Source organism: Elaeis guineensis, chromosome 7, assembly GCF_000442705.2.
Source record: "Elaeis guineensis isolate ETL-2024a chromosome 7, EG11, whole genome shotgun sequence".
NCBI classification, from domain to species: domain Eukaryota; kingdom Viridiplantae; phylum Streptophyta; class Magnoliopsida; order Arecales; family Arecaceae; genus Elaeis; species Elaeis guineensis.
The window spans coordinates 93,447,859-93,462,129 of record NC_025999.2 but is presented as its reverse complement, the minus strand read 5'-3'; the positions used below and the strand labels follow the sequence as shown (position 1 = coordinate 93,462,129).

At 44.9% G+C, this 14,271-nt stretch overlaps 1 protein-coding gene across 1 annotated transcript; it reads right to left on the bottom strand.

The window, feature by feature from the left end:
- Positions 1 to 328: 328 nt before the first annotated feature.
- Positions 329 to 1,815, bottom strand: LOC105032178 (major pollen allergen Ole e 10). Its single transcript, XM_010906553.4, has 4 exons — positions 1,658 to 1,815; positions 1,137 to 1,165; positions 747 to 981; positions 329 to 638 (listed from the first exon to the last, which is right to left on the bottom strand). Exons 1-4 carry the CDS (start codon positions 1,722 to 1,724, stop codon positions 613 to 615), a joined length of 357 nt encoding a protein of 118 aa, XP_010904855.1. The 5' UTR covers positions 1,725 to 1,815; the 3' UTR covers positions 329 to 612.
- Between the last annotated feature and the right edge of the window lie 12,456 nt (positions 1,816 to 14,271).

Genomic DNA, 14,271 nt, shown 5'->3' with positions numbered 1-14,271 from the left:
GGATCCATCAGATTTAAGATTTATCATGAAAATCCACATTCTCGAAAAGCAAAGGTGATGATATGTGTATATTTTTTATCAACCATGGTTGTGAGCTTGCTAATCAATCAATACAACCACATGGCTTTCATGAACATCTGACAACATTATTACAATCTCTCCTCAGTTTCAGATGTCAACTTGCGTCCAGGAAGGCACGTGCCGTCTTTAATCCAATATGACCATGATAAACTTTCTCTCGTGAATAAAAAATTGGGCATTGTAAAGCAAATGAAGGAGGGAGAAAATGCCAGAATGGATTCATTGTATGTTTCTCTGATAGCAAGATAGCAATCGCTTCCTTTTGAATTCATTGGTAACAATTGATGCAAATGCATGGCACTGCTGATGTGCTATCTTTAGTCCATTGTTACATGAATAAGTAAATGAAGAAAGGAGAAAGTTCCAGAAGAGATGGCCACAATGTGCAATATCTAGATGATTATATATTTCTCTGATAGCAAGATGGTAACGACTTCCTTTTGAATTTGCTAGAAAAAACTGATCCAAAATGCCCGGCACTGCTGCTGGACTTGTTTGGTCGAGCAACGCTGTTGTCTTCTTGGTTAGGCACTAGGCATAAGCACAGCTACCAAAACCTGCAAGAGGTGATGAGAAGACTTGATTTTATTCTGCTGGAATTGGATTTGAGTGGTAAGCAACAAAATCTGCCAGAGAAATCTGATATAGTTGGTCTGGAAATTTACTTGGATCGGTCATTGTTATGATCCCCGAATTCTTAAAGTAGCAATTCCAGTAGTTCCTGCCCTTGGCTTGGTAGTAGAGGTTCATGGCAACGGAAGCATGGGACATGAGGTTATCTGGGTAGAAGCACGGGCGGCCCCTTTGCAGTATACTGCAATCCACCTGAGAGCAAGCATAGTTGATGTTGGCTAGAAGAGTAGCATCATCAGATGAAGGCTTTGCGATACACCAAGTTTTCTGGAAGATAACAACATTTCTTTCGGAACAGTTAGATTCTTTTCACTTTCTGTATCTTTTGTTCTGTTTATGGTTAGAATGCTTGGATTACAAAAAATATTAGAGCATGCGTATTAGAATTTATATGATTATTCTATAGTCGATTTTGGAATTACCTGTCCTTGTACCAACTGTATTGTTCCCCCTGGTAAAGCATATCAAGCAAAGACTAGTAAGAAGTTTGCTGATATGAACGGATGCAAAGCTTGAAAGAACTACGATTGTGAAAACGGGGGAAAGAAACTAAATAATAATAATAATAATAATGGTTTATAAGATCAGGGAACTTGTTTCTGGGATATAAGGAAAACAGAAATAATTTAATTAACATTTTTGAGGTTTAAAGATCTGTAGAAATCCGAAAATATCTACATCAGAAGAAAGTTGAAAGATGGGCCTTCAATCAAAGAAGATCAATGGAGCAGCCAGCCATTTGCCAGCCCAGTCATAAAAATCAAAAGGAAAACCAATCTCAGCTGTACACTCAGCCAAGACAATTTTCTTCCTCACATCAAACTTCCACGTTGATGTTTGCTCAAACAAAAAAATAAAAAAAATCTCATCAATGGCAGCATCTCCTCAGAAAACCATGCCAGATTTCTAGGTAGAATAAGAACTCCAACAGTAAATTGGTTACCAGCAAGCAAGAGCACTGCAAAAGAGAAGAGTAGGAGAAACGGAGATGCTTCAACTCTTCTGGCCATTGCTCTACGTTTGGAGGCCTTCAGTATTGAAGTGAGAGCAGGGGGACTGCTTTTAAGATTGGGCGAGGGAGGAGGGCAACGGCTAAAGGGCAACGGCTATATTTTCGGCTTTGTCTCGGCTTTGCCAAGTTGGGGGCTGCAGACGACAGAGTCCACAGTGGATAGAAAAAGATACAAGGGAGCATCCCACGTGACTGACCCCGCGTAGGGCCAAACTTCAGTTGAGATATCCGTGCGTGCGAATATGTGGGAATCTGATGAGGTAAAAAACATGCTTACGAGGTACTTTTAGCGTCGGTTTAGATAGTGCACAGGGTGGTGAATATGTGGGATGGGTTGGTACCACGGGACACACCTCTTGGATCGATTCGATGCCTGAGGAGTCCGATGCAGCCTCAGATTAGTGCTGGTCTCAAATAGCTGTCATTTATGGTCTCAAAGAACATGGCTCTCAACTAGCAAAAAGGCCAAGGAAAAAAAAAAAAAAAGCATGGCTCTCGTTTACGAGCCGGCTGTAGGGGAGTTGATAGGAAACAGACGATTTAGCAAAATCGCTGCAAAAAGTATCAGAAATCATCCAGCAAAATTTTGGTCGTTGCTATATTATTGATAAATGTGCCATCATTGTTTCAATTGGACATTTTAAACAACCTGTTGCGGCCAATCGCCTTGTCGTCCGATCGCCGGAGAATGTGCACCTGTAAAAACGAGAAGTCCACACTGACCGGAGGCGGCTCCGGCGGGGACCCTCCGACGGTCAAGTCAGAGAGGTGACTAGGCAACAGTGAAATGAAGACAGAGAGCTCGATCGAGAGAGAGAGAGAGGAACGAGCCTATGGTTTTGGAGTCGAGAAGTGGGGGGAGCGGGTCGGATCCCTTGCACTGTTGCCTTCCCCAGTTTATATAGTGGAGCACGGTATGGCGCCGTCATTAATGGCGCAGACAAGTGAGGAATTGTCAACTCACTGTAGATTGTCAGAGTCGCCGTGAAAGTGTCATGTCGCCGTGGGGCTGTCAAATCACCAGGGTTGACAATGCCCTCGACGGGACAATGCCCCTAGATGGCCGTGCCGCATGTTGCTGTCAGAACTGACAAGGTCTGGCGGCTGTACGGCGATCAGAGGAGTCGACCGACCCTAGGTCGGTGATCAGCTGAGTGGCGTCGGGCCCCTCTATTGGTCGATCGGTCGGCCGGTCGGTCGGTCGGCCGGTCGGTCGGTCGGTCGGTCTGCCAGTCGGTCGGTCGGTCGGTCGGTCGGTCGGTCGGCCAGTTGGTCGGTCGGCCAGTCGGAGTCGGTCGGGGTCGTCGGTCGGGGTCGTCCGTCGGAGTCGGTCGGTCGGTCGGTCGGCCAGTCGGTCGGTCGGTCGGCCAGTCGGTCGGTCGGCCGGCCAGTCGGAGTCGGTCGGGGTCGTCCGTCGGGGTCGTCCGTCGGAGTCGGTCGGTCGGCCGGTCGGTCGGTCGGTCGGTCGGCCAGTCGGTCGGTCGGCCGGCCAGTTGGTCGGTCGGCCAGTCGGAGTCGGTCGGGGTCGTCCGTCGGGGTCATCCGTCGGAGTCGGTCGGGGTCGTCCGTCGGGGTCATCCGTCGGAGTCGGTCGGGGTCGGGGTCGTCCGTCGGGGTCATCGGTCGGTATATCCCAACAGTTGCCCCCCCCCACTCCTGAGCCCGATGTCGTGTTGGCTCGCGTGAACACGTGGGCGACGGCTTCGGACGAAAGGAATGGTTTTCCGTCTTTTCCTGCCCTGACTCTGGCGATCACATCAACGAAGGATCCAATATCGGTCGTCCCGACTGTAGGTCGAGCATGCACGTCGGGTCGGAGGTCGGCCAACCTCCGAACGTTGCTCGTCGACACGATCATTCCGCAGAATCTGATAGTCGAGTAGCATCCGACGTATTCAGATAGAATAACGATGGCAAGTCGAATATCCATTGTCCGGCCCTTGGTCGGACGTATGCGTCGGGATGTATGATAAACGGTGGCAAGCCGAATATTCTTCGATCGGTCGTGACCAGATCGGTATGTCGCAAATACGACTGCGGTCGTCTTGGCGTTTTGCCTTTCTTAGTCGAAGCTAAGTCGGCAAGTTAGCCAGCCGCATTAGTCGAAGCCCTTTGCCTTCAGAGGTGGGGGCCGTCGGTTCGGCGATCGGTGATCGGCCATGTTGGTCGGGGCCTTTTGCCTTCAGAGGCCGAGGCCGTCGGTTCGACGATCGGTGATCGAGCCGTTGATTCGGCGATCGACGATCGGCCGTGTTGGTCGGGGCCTTTTGCCTTCAGAGGCCGAGGCCGTCGGTTCGACGATCGGTGATCGAGCCGTTGATTCGGCGATCGACGATCGACCGTGTTGGTCGGGGCCTTTTGCCTTCAAAGGCCGAGGCCGTCGGTTCGGCGATCGGTGATCGAGCCGTTGATTCGACGATCGACGATCGGCCATGTTGGTCGGGGCCTTTTGCCTTCAGAGGCCGAGGCCGTCGGTTCGGCGATCGGTGATCGAGCCGTTGATTCGGCGATCGTCGATCGGCCGTGTTGGTCAGGGCCTTTTGCCTTCAGAGGCCGAGGCCGTCGGTTCGGCGATCGGTGATCGAGCTGTTGATTCGGCGATCGACGATCGGCCATGTTGGTCGGGGCCTTTTGCCTTCAGAGGCCGAGGCCGTCGGTTCGGCGATCGGTGATCGAGCCGTTGATTCGGCGATCGACGATCGGTCGTGTTGGTCGGGGCCTTTTGCCTTCAAAGGCTGAGGCCGTCGATTTCGGCGATCGGTGATCGAGCCGTTGATTCGGCGATCGACGATCGGCCATGTTGGTCGGGGCCTTTTGCCTTCAAAGGTTGAGGCCGTCGATTTCGGCGATCGATGATCGAGCCGTTGATTCGGCGATCGACGATCGGCCGTGTTGGTCGGGGCCTTTTGCCTTCAGAGGCCGAGGCCGTCGGTTCGGCGATCGGTGATCGAGCCGTTGATTCGGCGATCGACGATCGGCCATGTTGGTCGGGGCCTTTTGCCTTCAGAGGCCGAGGCCGTCGGTTCGGCGATCGGTGATCGAGCCGTTGATTCGGCGATCGACGATCGGCCGTGTTGGTCGGGGCCTTTTGCCTTCAGAGGTCGAGGCCGTCGGTTCGGCGATCGATGATCGAGCCGTTGATTCGGCGATCGACGATCGGCCGTGTTGGTCGGGGCCTTTTGCCTTCAAAGGCTGAGGCCGTCAATTTCGGCGATCGATGATCGAGCCGTTGATTCGGCGATCGACGATCGGCCGTGTTGGTCGGGGCCTTTTGCCTTCAGAGGCCGAGGCCGTCGTAGATTCTCCGCTCCTTCGATCTCTATCAGGATCTGCGCACGAGGAGCGGGGAGAGGGGCGTAGGAGTCATACCTGCGATGCATCGGTCTCGGACTCCATTGTCGGGGCAAGACCCATCTATCGGTGGAGGGCCTGCTGGGTTCAGCATGGGCCCGACCTTTCTTTCATTTTTCTTTTCGGCCCGTGCCTTAAGTCAGGCGCCGGTCGGAAGCTCCTTCGTCCGCGCGCATGTACTTGTACGCGCGCTCCAGCAGTTCGGCATATGTTCGCGGGAGGGTTTTGTCCAGGGAGTAGATGAACCGGGATGTCCTTAGCCCCCGTTTCATGGCCGAGATGGCCATGTCTCCATTGAGGTCCCGGACCTCAAGCGTGGCCGTGTTGAATCGCGTCACGAAGTGTCGTAGAGTCTCATTTTCTCTCTGCTTGAGGGAGAAAAGACTGTCCGAGGTCCGTGGCGGCTTCCGACTGGTGCTGAAATAGACCACGAAGGAATGCTCGAGCTGTCCGAAGGAGTGGATACTTCTCGATCGAAGACCGGAGTACCAGGCCCTGGCAGCTTTGCGGAGCGTGGCGTGGCGGGGAAGCCGATGCAAAGGAGAGCGTCGGTTGCCCCTTGAATCATCATGAGAGCTTTGTAGCTTTTCAGATGGTCGATTGGGTCGGTGGAGCCGTCGTAAGACTCCACGTGCGGCATCTTGAACCGACTGGGGATCGGTTCGTCGAGGATGAGTCGGAAGAGAGGTTGGGCGGTCTGGAAGTTGACGTCGTTTGAAGACTTCTGCCCGTCCACCTGCAGCTGCGCGAGCCGGCGGTCGATTTCCTCGAACCGGCGCTCGTAGTCGTCCGCTCGTCGGTGCTGGGAGACCCCAGGGGTGGAGTCTCCGGAAGATTCCGAGAGGGGGGCCGACGGCGTGCGCGGTCGCTTCTCCTTCCTTGCCCGTTCCAGCAGGGAAGGAGAGGGCTGCTGGGACCGTCGGTCATCGCGCCATGGCCGTCCCTCCTCCTCTCCGTGGGAGCGCTGTTGAGGGCGCTCGCACGGAGGCGACGGGGATCGGCGCGGGCGTCGGCGGCTGCTCCTGGAGGACATCGGACGGGCCGTCGGTTGTTGCTGGAGGCTTTTGACCGCGTCCGTCAGTACGGTCATCTGTCGTACGATGGCCGCGATCTGCGCCTCCGTGGTCACCGCGGGGTGTGGAGAGCTGGGCTCCGCCGCTGAGGGTGGCGGGGAGGCCTCTTCCCGGCGGGAAGAGCACCTCGCCGACCCGGTGATCCTCAATCGCTGGGCTCTTGTCTTTGTCATCGTGTCCCCCTACCTGGCATGCCAATCTGTTGCGGCCAATCGCCTCGTCGTCCGATCGCCGGAGAACGTGCACCTGCAAAAATGAGAAGTCCACACTGACCGGAGGCGGCTCCGGTGGGGACCCTCCGACGGTCAAGTCAGAGAGGTGACTGGGCAACAGTGAAATGAAGACAGAGAGCTCGATCGAGAGAGAGAGGGAGAGAGGAGCGAGCCTATGGTTTTGGAGTCGAGAAGTGGGGGGAGCGGGTCGGATCCCTTGCACTGTTGCCTTCCCCGGTTTATATAGTGGAGCACGGTATGGCGCCGTCATTAATGGCGCAGACAAGTGAGGAATTGTCAACTCACTGTAGATTGTCAGAGTCGCCGTGAAAGTGTCATGTCACCGTGGGGCTGTCAAATCACCAGGGTTGACAATGCCCTCGGCGGGACAATGCCCCTAGATGGCCGTGCCGCATGTTGCTGTCAAAACTGACAAGGTCTGGCGGCTGTACGGCGATCAGAGGAGTCGACCGACCCTAGGTCGGTGGTCAGCTGAGTGGCGTCGGGCCCCTCCGTTGGCCGACCGACCGACCGGCCGACCGATCGACCGACCGACCGATCGACCAACGGAGGGGTCCGACGTCACTCAGCTGACCACCGACCTAGGGTCGGTCGACTCCTTTGATCGCCGTACAGCCGCCAGACCTTGTCAGTTCTGACAGCAACATGCGGCACGGCCATCTAGGGGCATTGTCCCGCCGAGGGCATTGTCAACCCTGGTGATTTGACAGTCCCACGACGACATGACACTTTCACGGCGACTCTGACAATCTACAGTGAGTTGACAATTCCTCACTTGTCTGCGCCATTAATGACGGCGCCATACCGTGCTCCACTATATAAACCGAAAAAGGCAACAGTGCAAGGGATCTGATCCGCTCCCCCCACTTCTCGACTCCAAAACCATAGGCTCGCTCCTCTCTCACTCTCTCTCTCGATCGAGCTCTCTGTCTTCATTTCACTGTTGCCCAGTCACCTCTCTGACTTGACCGTCGGAGGGTCCCCGCCGGAACCGCCTCCGGTCAGTGTGGACTTCTCATTTTTGCAGGTGCACGTTTCCCGGTGATCGGACGACGAGGCGATTGGTCGCAACACAACCACTTGAAACAATAAAGTTTTAGTAGCAATTCTTTTTCATAATTTAATAACATTTTTCTTCACTGTAGAAATTTTTCTCAGCAGTCATAACTGCTGCAAAAAAAAGCATTTACAATTAGTCATATGATTCATTTTTTGAACTTTTTAGCAGTGGTTTTGATTATTGGAATTAACCCTTTAGTGGCAATTTTTATCGCTTGAAGTAATCTCTTGGCAATGGTTTCTACCACCAATAAGTAATACTTTATATATATATATATATATATATATATATATATATATATATATATATATATATATATATATATATATATATAATGTGTATGTATGTACAGACCTAAGATACATAGTTAATCTGATAAATTTAGTATGAATATATACATCAATTCTATTTTCATGTGTATCTAAAAGCCACCGATATATTAAAATAAATTGATATAAATTAAGTAATCAAAATGCTATATTTAACTTCCATAAATGATTTTTAGCTATAAGCGAGCATCTAGATATACTTTGGTATGACACATCCAATTCTAGGCAAAAGACATATGGGTGGAGAATCTTCTTTTGTACAAATATCATGATAAATCTGTAAACCTGGCATCTTTTTTTTTTTTTTTTCTAAATCCAGCTTTAATTTCCTCCTTTACTGAAAAAACACTACAAATGATTAGAATTCATTACACCGTAAGCAAGAAAAAATATTTACAGAAGAATAGCTTATCATATAAGAAAAGAACAATGATGAAGATTCAACTTCTTTAAACAAGATTGTAGATATGTCTGTTAGGGTTTTGATAAAAAAAAAATTCTCCTATCTTTGTTAGACCAAAAAAAGTATATAATCAATAGGAGCCATGCACACATCTTTTATCAACAAGTTCAATTTACAAAAAGAAACATCAAAATTAGCTCATTAGTGACTAACGTGTAAAAAGTAATAAAAATTAATAAAAAGAATTATAATAAACTGTAAAATATATAAAAGTAGAGAATCACTCTTAATTTGTTAGGTCTAATAATGTACTTGGTGCGTGATAATATTATTTCTATGCACTGAGTAATTAGTGATGATTTAGAAAAAAATCGAAGTGGAAAAAAAAGAACTCAACTGTTATTGTTCGAGTAACAATAATAGAGGGTAGGGTTATTGGATGTAGATTAAAATAATTGAGTTACATAAGGTAAGGAAATTCTTTCTTCTTTGAATTCCTGCTATTTCGATGGTGAGAGAGATCCATGCTAGTTTTGAAACAATAAAAGGCTTTGTGTATATTTTGCTATATTGATTAGATTAAAATCCTATTTGGGGCTACTACGGATAGTAGAGCTCTTGAGAAATAGAATATTTAAAAATAATATTTTTATAAAAAGCTGTTTGCTATTTGGTAACTATATTTATAGAAAGCTTTGAAACTTTAATATATGTTTGGTAACTAAAATAAAAAAGTACTTTTGATATAATAAAATGATAATATAATATATTATATAATATTATATAATAAATAATAATATAATATAATATTATATATTAAAATAAAATAAAATAATATAATATTAATATAATATAATTCTAATATAACATAATATAATATAATAAATTATAATCTAATAAAATATTATAATGTAACAAATTATATTATTACAATATAATAATATAATATTATTAGTAAATATTATTATATTTTGAAAATATTATATTTCATAATATTATTATCATGTAATGTAATATAATATTATAATACTATATTATATTATGTTATACTATAATATAATATTATTATAATATAATATAATATAATATAATAGATTATAATATAATAATATAATATTATTATATTAATTTATTATTATACTATATTATATTTATAGTATGATAATATAATATGATATGATATAAGATATAATCATAATATTTGTTTGTGGGTATTTTGGTTATAAAAAAAATTATTTAAATTAAAATAGCTTCCAAGCATTGGTTAGAAAGCTCTTTTAGGAAGAAAGTTAGATGATACACAGAAAGGTAAATGCAAATACTAAGTAACCAAAAATGTTCAAGACACTCTCAAGTTGGTGCATGAAGATTTGAAATATCCAACTTGTCAAGTAAGAAGTGGAAGCGTTCTTGTCCCAAAACCTTAGTAAAAATATCAGCAAGCTGTGACGAAGAAGATACATGACGTGTAACCAACTCCTTGGATTAAACATGCTCTCGGACAAAGTGGTAGTCAATCTCAATATGCTTCATTCGCTCACGGAAGACAGGGTTAGCGGCAATATACAGTGCAACTTAGTTGTCACAATATAATATAGTGCTTGTCCCAAAACCTTAGTAAAAATGTCAACAAGCTGCGACGAAGAAGATACATAACGTGTAACCAACTTCTTGGATGGAACATGTTCTCGGACAAAGTGGTAGTCAATCTCAATGTGCTTCATTCGTTCGTGGAAGACAGGGTTAGCGGCAATACACAGTGCAACTTGGTTGTCACAATACAATATAGTTGAACTATAATATAGGAAAGTAGATCATGGAGTAGTCATCGAAGCTAGATCAATTCACTAATAGTGTGAGCCATGGCATGATACTCAGCTTCAGCAGATGATTTGGAAATAGTTGTCTATTTCTTGGATGGCCAACAGATGGGTGCATTACCCAAGTAAATAATATATCCAATGATGGAGCGATGAGTCATTAAGCAGTTGGCCTAGTTAGCATCACAATAAGCTCGAAGAAAAGATGGCTAGTCAATGGAAAAAAAAATATCCTATCCTAGGGCCGACTTAAGATATCGCAAGACTTGCATGGTGGCATCCAGATGCAACTAGTAGGGCTCATGGATGAATTGAGTGAGTATATGCACTACATAGCTGATATCGGGGCGCATGATGGTCAAGTATAGTAGGTCTCCCACTAGTCACCTATATTGCCTTGGGTCTGCATACAAAGGACCAGATTCACCAGACATATGATGATGTTGGTCAATGAGGAAGGAACATGGCCTAGAGCTAGCATCCCACACTCCTCCAGATGGTCAAGAGTAGACTTCCACTGATTGAGAATATGCCAGAAAGAGATCGTGCCACCTCGATCCCTAAAAAGTATTTTAGACTGCTCAGGTCTTTAATACAAAATTTATCATTAAGATAGTGCTTGAGGAAAGCAATCTTATCAGGAGTATTATCGGCCATAATTACATCATCGACATATATTAGAACGGTAACAAAAGAAGTGCTATGACAAATGTGTACAAGGAATAATCTACTTTTGATGGGCGAAAACCAACCTTGATCAAGGAGGTAGTTAACTTTTGATACCAATTACGAGATGCTTGTTGCAGCCCATACAGAGACTTACGTAGCCAATGCACTCTAGTCTCCCCCTATCTAGCAAATTCCTGTGGAATCTTCATATAGATTTTTTCCTCAAAATCCCCATGAAAATGGTGTTATTAACATCCAATTGGTGTAACTCCCAATTGCGAACCACCGCTACTATAATAAACAATGTACAGTGTTCAACTTGGCGACCAGTGCGAATGTCTTGTGAAAGTCTACACCCTCGATCTGTGTATGCCCCTTGGCAACGAGCCGAACCTTATAATGCTCAATACTGTCATTTGATTTGCACTTTATCTTATACACCCACTTGAAGTCAATGGCATGTTTGCCTGGTGGCAAAGGCTCAAGCATCCACATATTATTCTGTTCTAGAGCTGCAATCTCTTTAGCCATCGCTTCTTGCCAGTGAGGGTGCTTGATTGCTTGTGCAAAACTCTTCGGCTCATCGTTGGCTGTAATGGCTACAAAAAAAACATTACGTATACTAAAAAAAATCTATCATTAGATATAAAATAAGATAAAGGATATACCATAGAGTTAGCCAATGTTGTGGGAGAGCGAGATAGTGCGAGAGATGATAGTAATTCAAACTGATATCCATCCAACTTCTTAAAGATTGTTCGAGTTCGCTTTGATCCAATAGTAATATTACTTCTCTCTACACCCCGACTGTGTCTTTGTACTTCTTCTGTGTCATCTCTAACATTGCTCAAGCCCAAATCAATCTTGGTGGATTGAATTAGTTGTTGGTTCATGTCGGCCTGGGAAGGCCTAGTAGCACCATGCTGCAATGGACCAGTCCCATTGGAACTTTGATGGGCTGGTTTATCAAGATAAGAGCTAGAGTTGTGTTCGCTCCTTATGTTTACAGTATTAGATAACTATAGGTGTGGGTCCATCTGTCAACGGATCAGCCCACCCACTCTCCATGATTGGCCCAACTGGAACTCTCTCTCCCTTACCCATGTGTATAGTAGTCGCTGCAAGGAGAATATCCGCTCATAAAATTGGGCATCCCTAGTGACATGTATTATTCTTCTCTCCATATCATAAAACCTAAAGCCCTTTTGTCCATCTAGATAACCCAGACACACACCCGACCTTGCTCTTGGCGCAAACTTGTCTTCATGTCATATATTGTCATGGATGTAGCATAAACAACCAAAAGCTCTCAAGTGATCATGTGAGAGAGATCGTCCTAAAAGCATCTCATATGGGCTTTTGTTATCTAAAAGCTTCGTGGGAGTTCTATTAATCAAATACACCATAGTAAGGATGCACTCTCCCTAAAACCTAATTGGTAACCCAGTATAAAAATGCAAAGCTCAACTACTTCCAATATATGCCTGTATTTATGCTCCACTACTCCATTTTGTTGCGGTGTGTTGGTGCATGAAGTTTGGTGAATTATGCCATTTTCATGAAAAAATGATTGCATTTGAGTTGACCAAAACTCCATTCCATTATTACTACAAACCATCTTAACGTGACTCTAAATTGAGTCTTAACCAAATTGCAAAAATGAGTCAAGTAATAAAATGTTTTAGACTTGTATCTCATCAAGTCATGCGACTAAAATCATCAATGATAAATAAAAAATAATATACTCCCGAAAATAAAAGTGTATTGTATGCTCCCCAAATATCACAGTGAACTAACTCAAAACAATAGAAATTTTTATTTTCTCTAATAGAAAAAGGCAATCTAGTTTGCTTGGCCCTATTACAAGCATGACAAATAAATAAATATCTTGAATCAAATAAGGAAGACAAACTCGAAATGTCCGTTAAATGTTCCAATGGTGCATGTCCCATGTGATGATGCCAAAGAGTCGCATTCTGTGCTTGATCCACCACACATGCCATCTCTCGCCTCTGCACGGGCTCCAAATAGTACAATCCATCTTGATCTCTATCCATCCCAATAAGCATTCTCATTGGCAATTCATATATCACACAAAAGTTCAAAAAGAAAGTTAGTGCAAAATTGCTATTCTTTATCAATTCACTAACCATCAATAGATTACAGCAAAAATTAGGGACCACAAGAACATCCTCCAAAGATAAATCATTGGTGATTTTAGTTTTTGCAATACCATAAACTGGTCCTACGACCCTATTTGGAATGCACATAGGTGGCATAGATCTCGATTTCACATTGCCCATCAATGAATCAATTGAGTGATATGTATTGAAGTGCCTGAGTCGATTATCCATGAATTTGCAAAATTAAACACCTTATTAGTGAAGTTTAATGGGCCAGCAGTTGGGCCTTGTCCTAGCAGGCTTAGTAACTGATTGTACTGCACTGCACTAAGGCCTAAAATAGGGGATTGCACTCTTGAATCTGCTTCCATCGCTATAGTGAAAGCTAGATTCTCCTGCGCTTGGATTGAGCCTACTGCCATAGCTCTTGGCCCACTGAACTCGTCCTTAGGTCTCCGTCTCTACCCGAGCGGATAGCCCACTAGCTCAAAATATTTTTTTTATTGTGGTGTACTTTTTTTATAGTGTTCACATATAGGCCTATCTGAGCTAATGGATCAGTTGTCTTGCCCTGCTTCTTTCCTAGTACCTTTACTGTTCGAGCCAATAAAGCTAAAGTTCTTCAGCATCTTGGCTAGTAGTGCTGCTGCATCTACGATAGGATACTGAGATGTCATAATTTGTTGTTGTTTTTCTTCTTCATTGAATAGAGAAGGCACAACCAAGACTCGGCAATAGATCTGTGATTAGAATTTGGGAGCGGATGGTATTAAAAGTGCTATCAAGTCCCACAAGAAAATTGTAGACTTCACCCTCTCGTGCATGTCCTAGCATCTCTTAGACACATTACATATGCATTTACCATACATATACTGAGGGATGGGATCGAATGTCTACAACTCATCCTACAATCATCTTAATTGTGAGTAATATGTTGCTACATGAGTCTTCTCTTGTTGCGATAACGAGATTGCTCATCTAATTTGATATATCCTTGGTACATTACCTTTCAAGTAGCATTCTTCAAGGTCGAATTAGACATCCCTGGCGCTCTTGGTATACTGAATGCTTTCAAGAAATTTTTTTGATATGGAGTTCTTGAACCATGACTCAACCATGGCATTACAATGCACTCAGTTTCTAAAATTCAGTGAGCCCTTTTTAGGTCTTGGGATTGTGCCATCCACAAATCCTATTTTGTTCTTCGCATTCAAGGCATCTTCCATGCCTTGCCTCCAAGTATAGTAGTTTTCTCAAATTAGTAATGTCATCACAAATATCTGCCCTAGATTGTCTGATGGATGTACGTAGAAGGGTGAATTGAAATCCACCATTTCTGTCTGGTTCATGGCTGCGCCTATGTTTCTTACGGCCTCACCAAGAGTCCCGACTCTATTGGTTCTCAATCTTTCAGTGTCGGCAACTTCTGTGGCTCCGATCTTCTGCACTTCGCTCATGTTGATAGTGGTGGTGATATAGATCGC